Below are 15,404 nucleotides of genomic sequence, written 5' to 3' on the forward strand. Positions count from 1 at the left end.
GGCAAGAGACAGGAGCAGAGCAGGATAAAAATCAAATCCTGTAGCTCTCTTGTCAGATGTATGGCTTCAGTTTCAAATGACTTAAATGGCCCTATTCTTGCAACTTCTCATGCATTTCTCTCTTTGGTAACTTCCACTCACTATGATCAGCTAGGTCTCCATGGAAGTTGTGTCATAACTTAGGTATCTTAACATCTTTGGGCTCAAAATGCAACCCAGTGTGTTGTGAAATAACATTTCTAATTGTGTTGTACTTGTTCATGCTGTAGAACTTTTGATTTAATGATGCAAAGAAGTGCTGCCATTTTTATGCTGCATTAGGTTTCGCTCTGTGAAGTTGTGATACTTTGCCTATCTAAAATACCTGGTTTATATGGAAAAGAACTGAATGACCAAGAGAATGACAAGAAAGCATAGAGAGGGCTGGCAGCCAAAGAGAATAAAAGAAAGGAGAACTCTGGAAGGAAAAAAGGGAAGACGAGGCAAGAAAAGGAGTGAACAACAGGAGACATTCACCTACCTACAGAGCAAACCATGGAGTCAGAAATAAAGAAGGGAATACAGAATAGAGAAAGATGAAGGCCAGAGTGAAAAGATAGAAAGAAAAAATTAAGTTAAAAATAACCATCCTTGAAAGAAGCCAAAGCAAAGCAAGGTCAGTCATTTATAAGAAAATACAAGCCAGCAGGGAGGTGGTGGCGCACGCCTTTAATCCCAGCACTCGGGAGGCAGAGCAGGCGGATTTCTGTGAGTTCAAGACCAGCCTGGTCTACAGAGCTAGTTCCAGGACAGGCTCAAAAACCACAGAGAAACCCTGTCTCGAAAAACCAAAAAACAAACAAACAAACAAAAAACAAAAAACAAAAAAAAATAAGCCTCCATGGGTGAGATTTATTTGATAAATGGGTAGCAGGTTCTCAATGGAGAAAGAAGTAAAAGAAAACAACCAACAACGCCAGGCTTCAATCCTCAGAGCTCCATGCAATGAACTCTCACAGTCTCCTCACTGGGCTTCTAACTCTGCATAACATAGATGCCTGCAACAATGACAAACTGTGACCATAAACTAAAAATTCATGATCTTAAATTTTGATTCTTTCTTGTTTCCAAGAGCAACACATGGGGTGATGCTGAAAGGTGTGATTTCTTATTTGTGAAGGACACTAACAAGCTTGGACTACAAGTGTAGAAGGTTTTGAAAGAAGTAGCTTCCTGCCGGGCGGTGGTGGCGCACGCCTTTTTTCCCAGCACTCTGGAGGCAGAGGCAGGCAGATTTTTGTGAGTTCGAGACCAGCCTGGTCTACAAGAGCCAGTTCCAGGACAGGCTCCAAAACCACAGAGAAACCCTGTCTCGAAAAAACAAAAAATAAATAAATAAAAATAAAATTACAAAATGAAATATTTGTTCTGTGGCTTCACTCTGAGATCAGATGAACGGAAGGTACTTTTTACATGGTTTTCACGGGGATTTTACACAACAGGAAGGAGAAAAGCAGGAACCAGGTCTCAAGATGATTGGTCTTTCCCCCATCGGAAAGCTGGATGATGACTCCATTGTTTATGGATTTTTTTCCTTAAATTCGAAGCAAACTCCAGGCGAATGAATAATTATAAAAAGGGTAGTGTTCATGGAAATTTGAATATGAAGAGAATAATGGAGCTAGAAAGAATGTCTTAATGAGCACTATTGTCAGCCAGCACATCTTCCTCCATAGTCAGGTGAATAAAATATACAGCTGCAGTATTCAAGATTCTCTACATGAACAGGACAGGTAGAATGATTCTCACCATTGATGTAAAAAGTGAGCTTATTAGAATATCTTACAAGCTGTGGTCCAGGTAACTTAAGAACAGCTGCTTACCAATGGCAATTGAAGAATCCAATAGATTGCTTCTCAGCCTTTTCTCTAAGATCAATTGAAGAATCCAGTAGTTGTTCAGCCCACAAAGCTTGACTTCTCAGCTCATTTTAAGTATTCACCAAAATTACAATGACGTAGGCACTAATGCTAGTACAGGAATGAACTTGGTAGCCAGAGCCAAAGCACAGAGGCAAAACGAGACTTTTTTTCTTCAAAATACTTTATATGTGATTGCTGCTGCTAGAATGTAAGATGCTGATTGAAGTTGGGTCATAGTTATTGTTTGATTCCAGATTTTTTTTTTTTTTGGTGATTTCAAGACCGGATTTTTCTGTGTAATTGTGGAACTGATTCTGTATGCCAGACTGGTCTCAAACTCAGAAAATCCCACTACCTAGTCATCTCTTCCTCATTCAACCAATCATAGGGAATAGACCATAGGTGTATGCTTGACAGCAGAAGGCATAGTAACAGGAGTAGAAACCTTTGGAAGTTGGCCATTTCTTCATGTATCTTCCTTGTGTCTTCATGACCTACTTGGTCCTGATCTCTAATATAGCACTTCCATTTGATAACTGGTTGTAGCTGTAAATGTCCTACATTATAACTTGATAGATCCAGTAATATTCAGCTCATGATGGGCATTTCCCATCACTTGGTAAGGTGGTCACTGCAATGGATTAAGCCACATATGGTTGGTACTTCTAGGTTCTAGGGGTCATGCAGGGGCACACAAGCCCTCAGTCACCTGGGGATGTTAAAGATTCCCTCCTGCATAAACCACGTATGACTCAGCTAAACCCTTGCCCGCTTGCATGAGCCCCATCATCTGCATATGATGGAGCCATGTCAACCCCTGTGTGCATGCACCAGGAAGCTTTAAAAAGCTGGATGAGCCATCCTCCTCCCTGTCTCTGAACACTAACTTCCCAGGTCTCTGCATGCCCCCTCTAATAAACTCCTAAGAGTGTTTGTTGTGTGTTCTGTGCTTCCTTCTTGGTAAGAAAAAAAATCCTAAGATTGCGCAACTCTGCTAGCACATAGAAGTTCAATTAGGTGAAATGAAAACAAATCAAAATATCCATCATTTTATTAAGTACAGCGCCCTCTAGTGGTTGATCCCATGTTGGGACTCAGGACAGGGGAGCCCATGCAAACTGGGAACCAAGTGTTTCTCCTCTAGGATCCCACCTAAATATGCTGTGGGTGAGGTCCTGACCACAGAACAAATATTTCATTTTGTAACTTTAAAACTCTCTTTAGTTGTTAGTATTATAGGCATCCTTACAACTGTGGGACAGGAAATTGCTCCACCCGCCTAGCACAGTGCACCGTACAAGTCGCACAGTGTGCTGGAAGAAAAAGGGAAGTTCCTAGGAGTGCAAGAAGATGACATTGATTACTTTAGTAGCCAGGGGCCAGTGCTATTAAAATGCATATGTTCTCAGATATGGAGAAGTTCTCTGTTGGGGTGAGTGGAATGGACAGGAGCCAGTATTCTGTCTCTTTAAGCACACTGTACCCCTATGGGTGGTGCTCTAGCCACTCAGGACTCACTAGCCAATCAGCACTCCAGATGACCTGCCAGTCAGAAGCAGTGCAGGTCTCTTCCAGGCAGCCGCCTTCAGTTTTGGCTTTGAAGAGGAGCTGGCGCCAGTGGATTCCTGTTCTCGGGTGCAGTTGCTGTTGCAGGGAGACGATGAGCTGAGAACTTTGGGAAAATGGAGAAGCACAACATGGTGAGTGAGGGAATGCTGTCTCCTGATGGGGAGGAGCAGAGGGCGAGGTGCAGAAAATACTATGGTGTTACCTCCATGGGTCTGGGTGGGAACCTGCCGCCATATTGCCTGTATTGTGAAGTCCCTCATGGTCCCTGCTAACTCCTGGACCTAGGGGCAGGCCTCTGAATAACTTTGCTCTGTGGCTTCATCTGCTTAGAGTATTGGGAGCAGGAAGGTGCGTGTACAAACACCTTCCTAGTCAACTTCAACAGGGTTCCTGCATTCACGGAAACAAGTTGCCAAACTCAGAGAAGCCTCGTTTCTCCAGTATCTTCTCAATATCGAGCACTTTGCATTTAAGCTTTAAATATAATCTGAATTTATATTTAAATTTGTGGACGTTATCAAAGGCATCTCACATGTCGTGTAGCTCTCCACTACTGTGTCATAATGTAGAAGAGTAGAATTGGTGATACAACAGATTGACCAATGCTTAAAAAATAATTAAGTCTCACAAAGTAGAATTTATCAGAGGGAGAAATGCGTCTAAACAGCCAAACTGTGAGTCTATGCTAATGAGGGCTGGTAGAGATTAGAATACCCAGGTATACATTGTTTATCAGGATTGTCCAGATATTTGACTCAAACCATTTCAAAGAAGCCACCACTGAGTTAAAAATAAAAAGTCACTGCTGGGTGGTTGTGGTGCACACCTTTAATTCCAATACTCTTGAGGCAGAGGCCGGTTGATTTCTGTGAGTTCAAGGCCAGCCTGATCTATAAGAGCTAATTCCAGAACAGGCTCCAAAGCCACAGATTAACCCTGTCTTGAAAAACCAAAAAAAATAAAAAATAAAAAAAATCACTAGACCCACCCAATTATCAAAGAATAGACCTGTTAACAAGCTGCTCAAGGAACATTACAGGTCACAATCAACCTTAAGACCTGGCATGCCATAAAGTTCCAGTTTTCTTTTTGAGAGAGGCATAGTTCTGTCAGAAGAGCAATATTACCGGTTACATATATTTGAAATGTAAAACACTGTCGTGTGAATGACTCGCCTGATCAATCAAGGCTTTCCTTTAGGACCTCAGGCAGGGAGGAGGGACATTCTTGCTGACCTAGTAACAGCCTGGGACATAAGCCTGTTAGTTTCCCTAAGGACCTGATGTATTGATACTAAAACAGAGCTCTTTCTCTAAAACCAGCACTGTGCATTGGAGAGCCCATAATGGTCTGGTGCCCAGGCCTTTGTGGAGGGGTTACTTCAGATCTTGACAACTCAACGTTTCCCACCATATGGAGCTATGGTTCTCAGTACCAAGGCCATTCTGGACGTAGCAAAGAGTTCAAAAAATATCCGGTATACCCTTTGTGTAGAATTGTTGGACTAGCCTCTCCCTAAATTTGTCACATTGTATCATAGTTTCTGCTGACATCATGTAATTCTTTCATTTCCCCCTAGGAAGTAATAGACTAGGCTAGGTTTGAACTCACAGAGAGGCACAGGGTTCTTCTCCCTGTGTCTTGGGATTAAAGGTATAAGCCACCACCACCTGGCAAGAGGCTATTTTTCTTTTTTCATTTTTTTTTTGGTTTTTCAAGTTTCTCTGAAGCTTTTGAGCCAATCCTGGAATGAGCTTTTAGAACCCTGTCAGTGAAGAATGACCTGCTGTAAAAGAACACGGGCATACTTAGGAAAATATTCTGAGAATATTTTTGCCTATATATTTTGACTGGCAAGTTTCCTGTTTCTATTTCAATTGTTCAGAGTATAATCTGGACCATTATCCTAAGGGATACTTATGACTAACAGCATATATTGAATGCACAATCTATCTAACCTCTGTCCCTTGAGCATTGGACAGAGATCAATGCATAACATCGTTAAAGATACTTTTCTTTTTAATCTCCTAAGTGTGTGATGTGATTTCTCCTTGGGAAGGCATATTAATTCTAGAAGAGCTGCATTTTTGTACTGATAGAAATATTGCTTCTGAGTCAACTTCTGTTATGTTGACTCAGGTAGATTTGGTCCATCTTTGTTGCTATCCTAGGCAACCTTGAGTGTCCTCTATATTACACCCTCAAAGTTCTTAAGTGACTGTACCAATTCACAGTATTAAAATTATGTATTTGCTGGGCAGTGGTGATGCATGCCTTTAATCCAAGCACTTGGGAGCAGATGTATGCAGATCTCTGTGAGTCTGAAGCCAGGCTGGTCTACAAGAGCTACAGAGCCAGGACAGTCATCAAAGCTACAGAGATACCTTGTCTCAAAGAAAAAAAAAACAGTAAATAAATAATGCATTTGAGGCATGTAGTTGACTGCCCAATGCTGTAGCAGGAAAAGGATTTGCATATGGAGCAGTTCTTCTGTCCTCAGATCACAATAGGAAGAATAGATTATTGTGTGCACTGCAGGGGGCACAGCATAGGCAATCAGCTGTTGGAGCCACCACTATGAAAAAGCGCCTGACTGTGGTAGCAGGAGAGGTTTGTAATTGCCCAGCATGTGTAAATTCATGTCATGTAAATGAACACAGACCAGATTGTGTGGGTGTCCAGATTAGGAAGGTTATCTTGACTGAAGGAACATTGAATTTGCAATTAGACAACTATCCTCTGCAGATATGATCGATTTTTTTATTGGTATTTATTAAGCTCTACAATTTTCTTTGCTTCACTCCCTGCCTTTCCCTCCCCACTTCAACCCTCTCCCATGGTCCGCATGCACCCAGTTTACTCAGGAGATTTTGTCTTTTTATACTTTATACTTCCCATGTAGATTAGAGCTCTGTAAGTCTCTCTTAGCATCCTCATTTTTGTCTAAGATCTGGGATTTGTGGTCTGTAGGGTGGCTTTCTTTGCTTTGTGCTTTAAAACCACTTATGAGTGAGTACATGTGATAATTGTCTTTTTGGGTCTGGGTTACCTCATGCAAGATAATGTTTGCAAGTTCCATCCATTTCCCTGCAAATTTCAAGATGTCATCATTTTTTCTGCTGTGTAGCACTCCATGGTGTAAATGTACCACATTTTTCTTATCCATTCTTCAGTTGAGCAGCATTTAGGTTGTTTTCAGGTTTTGGCTAGGACAAACAAAGCTGCTATGAACATAGTTGAGCACATGTCCTTGTGGCACGATTGAGCATCCTTTGGATATATACCCCAAAGTGGTGTTACTGGGTCGTGAGAAAAGTAGTTTCCTAATTTTCTGAGATATTGCCACACTGATATCTAAAGGGGCTGTACCAGCTTGCATTCATACCAGCAATGCAGAAATGTTCCCTTTTCCCCACAACCTCTCCAGCATAAGTTGTCATCAGTATTTTTGATCTTGGCCATATATTCAGGTGTCAGTTATAGTCTCAGAGTTGTTTTGATTTGCATTTCTCTGATAACTAAGGATATTGAATATTTCCTTAAGTGTCTTTCAGCCATTTTAGATTCCTCTGTTTTGTTCTCTGTTTAGGTCTTTACTCCATTTTTTCTTGAATGATGTGTTCTTTTGATGTCCAATTTCTTGAGTTCCTTGTATATTTTAAAGATCAAACCTCTGACTGATGTGGGGTTAGTGATGATCTTTTCCTATTCTGTACACTGTCATTTTGTCTTGTTGACCATGTCCTTTGATTTACAGAAGCTTTTCAGTTTCAGAAGGTCCCATTTAATTGTTTCTCTCAGTGTCTGTGCTGCTGGGGTTATATTTAGGAAGTGTTTCCCTGTGCCATTGCCTTCAAGTGTACTTCCCACTTTCTCTTCTATAAGTTTCAGTGTGGCTGGCTTCATGTTGAGTTCTTTGATCCATTTGGACTTGAGTTTTGTGAATGGTGATAGATATGGGTCTATTTTCATTTTTCTACATGTTGATATCGAGTTATGCCAGCACCACTTGTTAAATATGCTTTCTTTTTTTCCATTTGATATTTTTTTGGTTCCCTGTCAAAAATCAGGTGATCAAAGATGTGTGGGTTGATATCTGGGTCTTCTGTTTGGTTCCATTGTTCCACCTGTCTGTTCTTACAGCAATACCAGGCTGTTTTCAGTATTGTAGCTCTGTAGTAAAGATTGAAGTCAGGGATTGTGATGCTTCCAGAAGGTCTTTTATTGTATAGGATTGTTTTGGCTTTCCTGGGTGTTTTTTTGTTTTTTGTTTTTTTCATATGAATTTGAATACCATTCTTTTGAAGTCTTTGAAGAATTTTTCTGGGATTTTGATGAGCATTGTATTCAATTTGTAGATTGCTTTTGGTATGATCAATCTTGCTTGACAGAGTTATGTCTACTTGGATATTTGCAAAACAGGCCATTTCCTAACTCTGTGTGTCAGGTTACAGATCTCAAAAGTCAACATGTGTATTTCGGCACCATCAATCTATCTCTTGTTAATGACATCCCCTCTCTTAGGGAAGAGCCTACTCTTTTTTAAAGTCAATATAGAAAATATTATTTAATCTTAAAAGTGTACTTTTTTGGGTTTTTTGAGAAAGGATTTTTTGTAGTTTTGGAGCCTGTCCTAGAACTAGATCTTGTAGACCAGGTGGGCCTCAAAGTAATAATGATCTGCCTGCTTCTGCTTCCTGAGTGCTGGGATTAAAGGCCTGAGTCACACAGCCCATCTAAAAGTGCATTATGATCACTTTAAAAATCACTTTTTGGTATCATTTTCAAATACTTTCTTTTTTTCTTTTTCTTTTCTTTTTTTTTTTTTTTGGATTTTCCGGACAGGGTTTCTCCATAGCTTTTGGTTCCTGTCCTGGTACTAGTTCTTGTAGACCAGGCAAGCCTCAGACACACAGAGATCCGCCTGCCTCTGCCTCCCGAGTGCTGGGATTAAAGGCGTGCGACATTACTGCCCGGCTCAAATACTTTCCTTAAGTGTATTGCTGCTCTTAGCCCGGCTCAAATACTTTCCTTAAGTGTATTGCTGCTCTTATCTCTATTTGTTTCTGTTATCCAAAGTTTCTAAGTCATTAATAGTTTCATTTCATTTCTTTCAAGGTATGTTGATTTCTATATAGATCAATGTCTCCTATACTTTAGGCTTGCCTCATGCTGTGTAATTGAGAATTATTTTGCCAGTCGGTGGTGGCGCACACCTTTAATACCAGCCCTTGGGAGGCAGAGGCAGGCAGATCTCCGGGAGTACGAGGCCAGCCTGGTCTACAAGAGCTAGTTCCAGGATAGTCACCAAATCTACAGAGAAACACTATCTCGAAAAAAAAATTGAGAATTATTTTGAACACCTAATTCTGCCTCTGCTGCCCAGTTCTGGGAGGACAGTCCCGCAACTCCTTCCAGGTTTGTCCTTCACTAGTCAGTTAGAAAGAAAAATAGAGCAGTTAAAAGTCTGTTGATCTTTCTGACTTTTACAGGGAACATAGAAATCTAGAGGGATTGTTATAAGAATTGAACTCATTGACCAACTTTGTAGCTGGTGCAGACACAGTACAGGAAGTGAGAGGTTAGCCTGAGGGTGAGAGCTTTCCTCTTTCCACTGAGATTACTTATGTGGAATCAGGTAGTCAATTGTGATGCTGTATTGTTATCCTGATTGACCATTGTTAGCAGTCCACAGACAATGGCAATCTGTGTATGGACTGACCTTATCTTGAAACCTAATGTGTGATATTTACAGTAGTTATCCAAAATAGATGATCTGGGTAAAATGTTGTGTCCCTGCTTAACAGGACCATTACTTTTCTGGAATAAGATCTTCATCTTTAGGGAAAATACATGAGAAATATATATTGTGCTCTAATACAAATCCCTAGTCTCTGGAGCACAGGGTCATAAAGTCTGTTTCAACTTTTCAAAATAATTTTTAAGATTAAAAGTACAACATATTCACATTGTCTTTGCTCCCTCCAAGCCCTAACATGATCCTGATTGTTTTCTAATTCATGGTCTGTTTTTGTCTAACAACAGTTACAAAATAAACACATTACACAGGAACAGTGTTTACTTTATGAATGTGACCTGTGTATGTCTGCCGGATTTGCCATTTCTGAGGCAGTGGGATGGCTGCACTGGAAAGTGAGTGTGCAATGGAATGTGCACAGAAAGGACCCTGTGCTTTGGATGAGAAACAGGATGTGGTGTAGGAGAGTAGAATAAGGTGTACTAAATACAGTCTTTCTAAACTAGGTCCCTGTCTGCTGGGCTGGCAGCGCAGAACTGGAAGGACTGTTCTGTCTGAGTCATTTGATCTCTGATAGAGGAGCTGCTCATATTGTGAGGCCCAGCTGGGTAGCCCTAGCCTGTGAGGAATTCTGGGAAGGGTTAGAAATCAGGAGTACTAGTGGCAGACAGTTTGTGGGTTCTTTCCATGATTCTCTTCTGCCTCTGGTGTAAGGAGTAGTAAGGAAGATCACAAGCTATACCGTGGTGAGTGTTGGGTGTTCAGAGCTGTTGAACTGTCATTTCTGCTATGACTTGGACTGATCATGAGCAAGACTGTAGTTATGTTGATCCATGTGGTTCATGTTGGCAGTGGCCCTTATCCTCTGAGCCTCCCTGTATATGAATTTATTGGGGCAGGGGAGACTCTGGAAATTCAGGATATGATGCTGATTGTTCAGAGTACACACAAGGACACTGCTCTTGGTGTGCAGTGGGAAGAGAGATTAGAAAACTGAAGCTCTAGATTCCAGAAGTTGTCAGTATTGCATTCCAATTTCAGATTTGTGTTCTAAAGATTACAAATAGTTTAGGAACTGGTAGGAAATGATGATATTGATCTTCTAGCGATGCATGATTAGAATGCTTTTAATGTAATCCTGCCACTAGCTGCAAAGGTGTGATCCAGTGAAGCTTAGGTCAAGGGGACAAAGGAGTGCATTGTGTTCGGCAGGTAGATAGAGCATAATTCGCATCTTGGACCATAATCCATGTAGGACAAAATAAATTTTATTTTATTTTTATTTATTTATTTTATTATTATTATTATTTATTTTTTTAGTTTTTTTTGAGACAAGGTTTCTCTGTGGCTTTGGAGCCTGTCCTGGAACTAGCTCTGTAGACCAGGCAGTTCTGGAACTCACAGAGATCCCCCTGCCTCTGCCTCCTGACTGCTGGGATTAAAGGCGTGCACCTCCCAGAAAAGATCATGTATTTGAACAAGTTTCTCTCCATAGTCGTTTTCTCTCAATTATCTGTGGATCCTTAGTAGGAGAATAAGCCTTTCTATATGAAATTTCTCATTGTATCCAATGAATCTCAATACCCTCAAGTAATTTCCTGACATTTAAATCTACTGTGTTAGCTGGGCGATGGTGGCGCACACCTTTAATCCCAGGACTCGGGAGGCAGAGGCAGGCAGATCTCTGTGAGTTCGAGACCAGCCTGGTCTACCGAGCTTGCTTCAGGACAGGCTCCAAAGCCACAGAGGAACCCTGTCTGGAAAAAACCAAAAAATAAAAAAAATAAATAATCTACTGTGTTGTGCTTGACATTAATCAGCCAGCTTCCTACTTATACTGAAATGCTTTTAACATCATTATAGGCTCGATCTGTAAATCACATAAAATATAGCAGAAACAGTTGTTATTCAGACCTCTGAAGTTTGGTAACCTGCTGTTTTAATTGTTTCGTTTGTTTATCTGAGTAACTGTGTGGCTCTCAATTCCTGTAACTAAAGGGAGGCATCATTCCTGGCTCTATTTGTTTTTATGTTATTGGATGATGGTGCTAGAATGTAGGTATTTTTTATGTCAAGTATATACTGCTGTGCTGAGCTTCATAATTTCTTGAATTTTAAAAATTGACAGAGGGCATCACTCTGATTGCCAAGATGCCATGTATTCATAACATTAATACTGCCTGAGTATTCTGAGTCATTAACTGGAGTGAAAACAATTCTTTGTGGAAAGTTCAATAAAAGTCTTTCAGTTCTTTGTATCCCATTGTTTGTTTCATTCCGGTTTGCAATGGAAACAGGGTCTCAATGTGTATTTCCACCTCTCCTGGACCTGATTGCTTAGACTTGACTGGCATTCAACTCAGAGACAAATATTCCCACCTCTGTTTTCTGAGTGTTGTGGTTAAAGGCACAATACTTCAATACACCCAGTTTGTCCATCTATTCTTCCTTTCTGTAGCCAGTAGTTTTTTTTGTACAATATTCTCATGCATACAATGTACTGTTGATCTTTTCTGTTTTTCTCTCCCTATGCATAGATATTTCTCTTATAAGGTGGTACAAAGGGTACAGAAATAAAAGAATTGACTCTCCTTTTAAATATCATTCTAAAGTGACTGTCTATGTCATGGAATAAGAGTGGGTAACACCAGCATCATACAACTGTACTTTCAAAGAAGTATGCATTCCAATGTTGCCACTGTCATGCTTACATTGTACACACGTGTGGTATATTTTTGAAGGCAGTGACCTATGATGATGTGCATATCAACTTCAGTAAGGAAGAGTGGGATTTGCTGGATGCTTCCCAGAAGAATCTCTACAAAGATGTGATGCTCGAGACCTACAGGAACCTCACTACTATTGGTAAAAATAAATTTCTTTCATGTTTCAAAATATGGAGACAACTCTTCCTTGGTTTATGTTGTTGTTCTGTAATTTGATTTAGAAAGAAGGAGAATGAGGTGAACAACACAGTCATAGTTCTTAGGATAATAAGCTAATTATTTCACAATGTTAAATACTATAACATACATATTCTGGTACTATATTTTAGGATACATTTGGGAAGACCATAACACTGAAAAACATCGTCAATGGTGTAGAAGGCATGTAAGGTAATTTTCTTATGCAAGTTTATAACAATGTGCCTCTGATGAGTTTGTAATGTGTTATGACACTTTTAAACAAAACAACAGTGTAAATAAGCACAGCTTCAAATGAATTGATGGTTAATAAATTCTCACAAATCCATATAACTCAATTTCCTGTATATGAATTGCATTTGCAAGGCATTCATTTAAGAAAAATTCTGGGAAGCAATGACTAAACAGATTTTAGCATTAATCATGAGAGCTAGATTATACATCTGCCAGTCCTTTTGTTTCTTGTTACTCATGACAGAAAATGTATACACATTTCAGTGATGATGAATATAGCTGCAAACCTTTCTACTAAATCAATAGCCCATGGTAAGTAAGTCTTGTATTACTCATATAGTTTTTGTGACTGTGTTAAGTTTAATGAAAGCAGCTGTTGGAGTCAAGGATCAAGGGGCAGGTGTTGTGGAGAAACCTTAATACCTATACCACAAGCCTCTGAGGAACAGAAAGTCAAACCGTGAGGATTCAATGTGGAAATCTTTTATTGACTATTCTTCCTTTCCTATATATATCATATGTTACTCTTGACACAAGAGTATGAGCATAGGGATATGCAAATATTTAGCATACCTCTCCTTAAGAACAATTAAGAAGATAAAATGTAGTTCCTATGTAGAGTATACTTGTTGAATTTGATACAAGAATACAACGTTAATTCATTTTCTACCATCATTGTTAATACTTAAACATACATTATGAAAAAACCACCATGAGTTCTAGGTCTGTGCAAATACTTTTAGGTGTCTTAGTTCACTTAGCAAATGTATAATGATTCACGATATAGTAAAATTTATAAATGTAGTAAAGTTGGTAAAGCACTCAGTGTATGCAGTTCTCTTCAAAAATGTAAAAAATTTAATAGAAAAATATAGGTATAGATGAAAAGGTAAACCATGGCACAAAGGAAATTATCATCACAAATATTTTTTGAGATGCAAAATGACCCCTAATGGGTGAACAAAACATGATTTAAAACAAAGATATAGAACCATAATGTTTGATTCCTTTTTACAATTGGAAAAAATGTGAAGTTAATTCCTATAGATATGAGGTTTCACAGTCCATTGAATGTGGTGAAACTTTAACATGCGTAAATTATCCTTGCAGGATTGAAAGAAATCAAACTGGAGCCGCGTTTTCCGTATATTCTCACTGTGCTAAAGCCTTGAGTTATAACACTCATCTTCTAAGGAATGAAAAAACACTTACCGGAGAAAAAGGCTCGAAAATTAAGCAATGTGATAAAACCTTTCTTCATCACAATCATCTTCAAAGGCATAAAAGAACACCTACTGGAGAGAAACCCTATGAATATAATCAGTGTGGTAAAGACTTTACTCAATCCAGTGTTCTTCAAACTCATAAAGGAACACATACTGGAGAGAAACCCTTTGAATGTAATCAGTGTGCTAAGGCCTTTGCTGAGAATAGTGCTCTTCAAAAACATAAAGGAACACATACTGGAGAGAAACCCTATGAATGTAATCAGTGTGGGAAGGCCTTTGCACATCATAGTCATCTTCAATTGCATAAGAGAAAACATACTGGAGAGAAACCCCATGAATGTAATCAGTGTGGTAAGGCCTTTGCACAACGTAGTCATCTTCAAGTGCATAAAAGAACACATACTGGAGAGAAACCCTATGAATGTAATCAGTGTGGTAAGGCCTTTGCACGTCATAGTTCCCTTCAATTGCATAAAAGAACACATACTGGAGAGAAACCCCATGAATGTAATCAGTGCGGTAAGGCATTTACACATCATAGTTCCCTTCAATTGCATAAAAGAACACATACTTTGGAGAAACCCTATGAATGTAATCAGTGTGGTAAGGCCTTTGCAAGTCATAGTCATCTTCAAGTGCATAAAAGAACACATACTGGAGAGAAACCCTATGAATGTAATCAGTGTGGTAAGGCCTTTGCAATTCATAGTCATCTTCAAGTGCATAAAAGAACACATACTGGAGAGAAACCCCATGAATGTAATCAGTGTTGTAAGGCCTTTGCACAACGTAGTCATCTTCAAGTGCATAAAAAAACACATACTGGAGAGAAACCCTATGAATGTAATCAGTGTTCTAAGGCCTTTGCTTACAACAGTGCTTTTCAAACTCATAAAGGAACACATACTGGAGAGAAACCCTTTGAATGTAATGAGTGTGCTAAGGCCTTTGCTGAGAATAGTGCTCTTCAAAAACATAAAGGAACACATACTGGAGAGAAACCCTATGAATGTAATCAGTGTGATAAGGCCTTTGCACATCATAGTCATCTTCAATTGCATAAGAGAAAACATACTGGAGAGAAACCCCATGAATGTAATCAGTGTGGTAAGGCCTTTGCACAACGTAGTCATCTTCAAGTGCATAAAAGAACACATACTGGAGAGAAACCCTATGAATGTAATCAGTGTGGTAAGGCCTTTGCACGTCATAGTTCCCTTCAATTGCATAAAAGAACACATACTGGAGAGAAACCCCATGAATGTAATCAGTGCGGTAAGGCATTTACACATCATAGTTCCCTTCAATTGCATAAAAGAACACATACTGGAGAGAAACCCTATGAATGTAATCAGTGTGGTAAGGCCTTTGCAAGTCATAGTCATCTTCAAGTGCATAAAAGAACACATACTGGAGAGAAACCCTATGAATGTAATCAGTGTGGTAAGGCCTTTGCAAGTCATAGTCATCTTCAAGTGCATAAAAGAACACATACTGGAGAGAAACCCTATGAATGTAATCAGTGTGGTAAGGCCTTTGCAATTCATAGTCATCTTCAAGTGCATAAAAGAACACATACTGGAGAGAAACCCCATGAATGTAATCAGTGTGGTAAGGCCTTTGCACAACGTAGTCATCTTCAAGTGCATAAAAGAACACATACTGGAGAGAAACCCTATGAATGTAATCAGTGTTCTAAGGCCTTTGTTTACAACAGTGCTTTTCAAAGACATAAAAGAACACATACTGGAGAGAAACCCTATGAATGTAATCAGTGTGGTAAGGCCTT

General features: G+C 39.5%; 1 protein-coding gene across 1 annotated transcript in view; it reads left to right on the forward strand.

The window, feature by feature from the left end:
- Positions 1–4,815: 4,815 nt before the first annotated feature.
- The window catches only part of LOC142840051 (uncharacterized), a 38,915-nt gene continuing 28,326 nt past the window's right edge, over positions 4,816–15,404 (forward strand). The window contains exons 1-5 of the mRNA XM_075956531.1: positions 4,816–4,947; positions 9,516–9,623; positions 11,970–12,093; positions 12,284–12,344; positions 13,581–15,358. Of these exons, the coding sequence (XP_075812646.1) occupies positions 4,816–4,947; positions 9,516–9,623; positions 11,970–12,093; positions 12,284–12,344; positions 13,581–15,358 (2,203 nt within the window). The remainder of the gene's footprint in view (positions 4,948–9,515; positions 9,624–11,969; positions 12,094–12,283; positions 12,345–13,580; positions 15,359–15,404) is intronic.

The sequence above is a fragment of the Microtus pennsylvanicus genome, chromosome 22 (genome assembly GCF_037038515.1).
Source record: "Microtus pennsylvanicus isolate mMicPen1 chromosome 22, mMicPen1.hap1, whole genome shotgun sequence".
Taxonomy (NCBI): Eukaryota; Metazoa; Chordata; class Mammalia; order Rodentia; family Cricetidae; genus Microtus; species Microtus pennsylvanicus.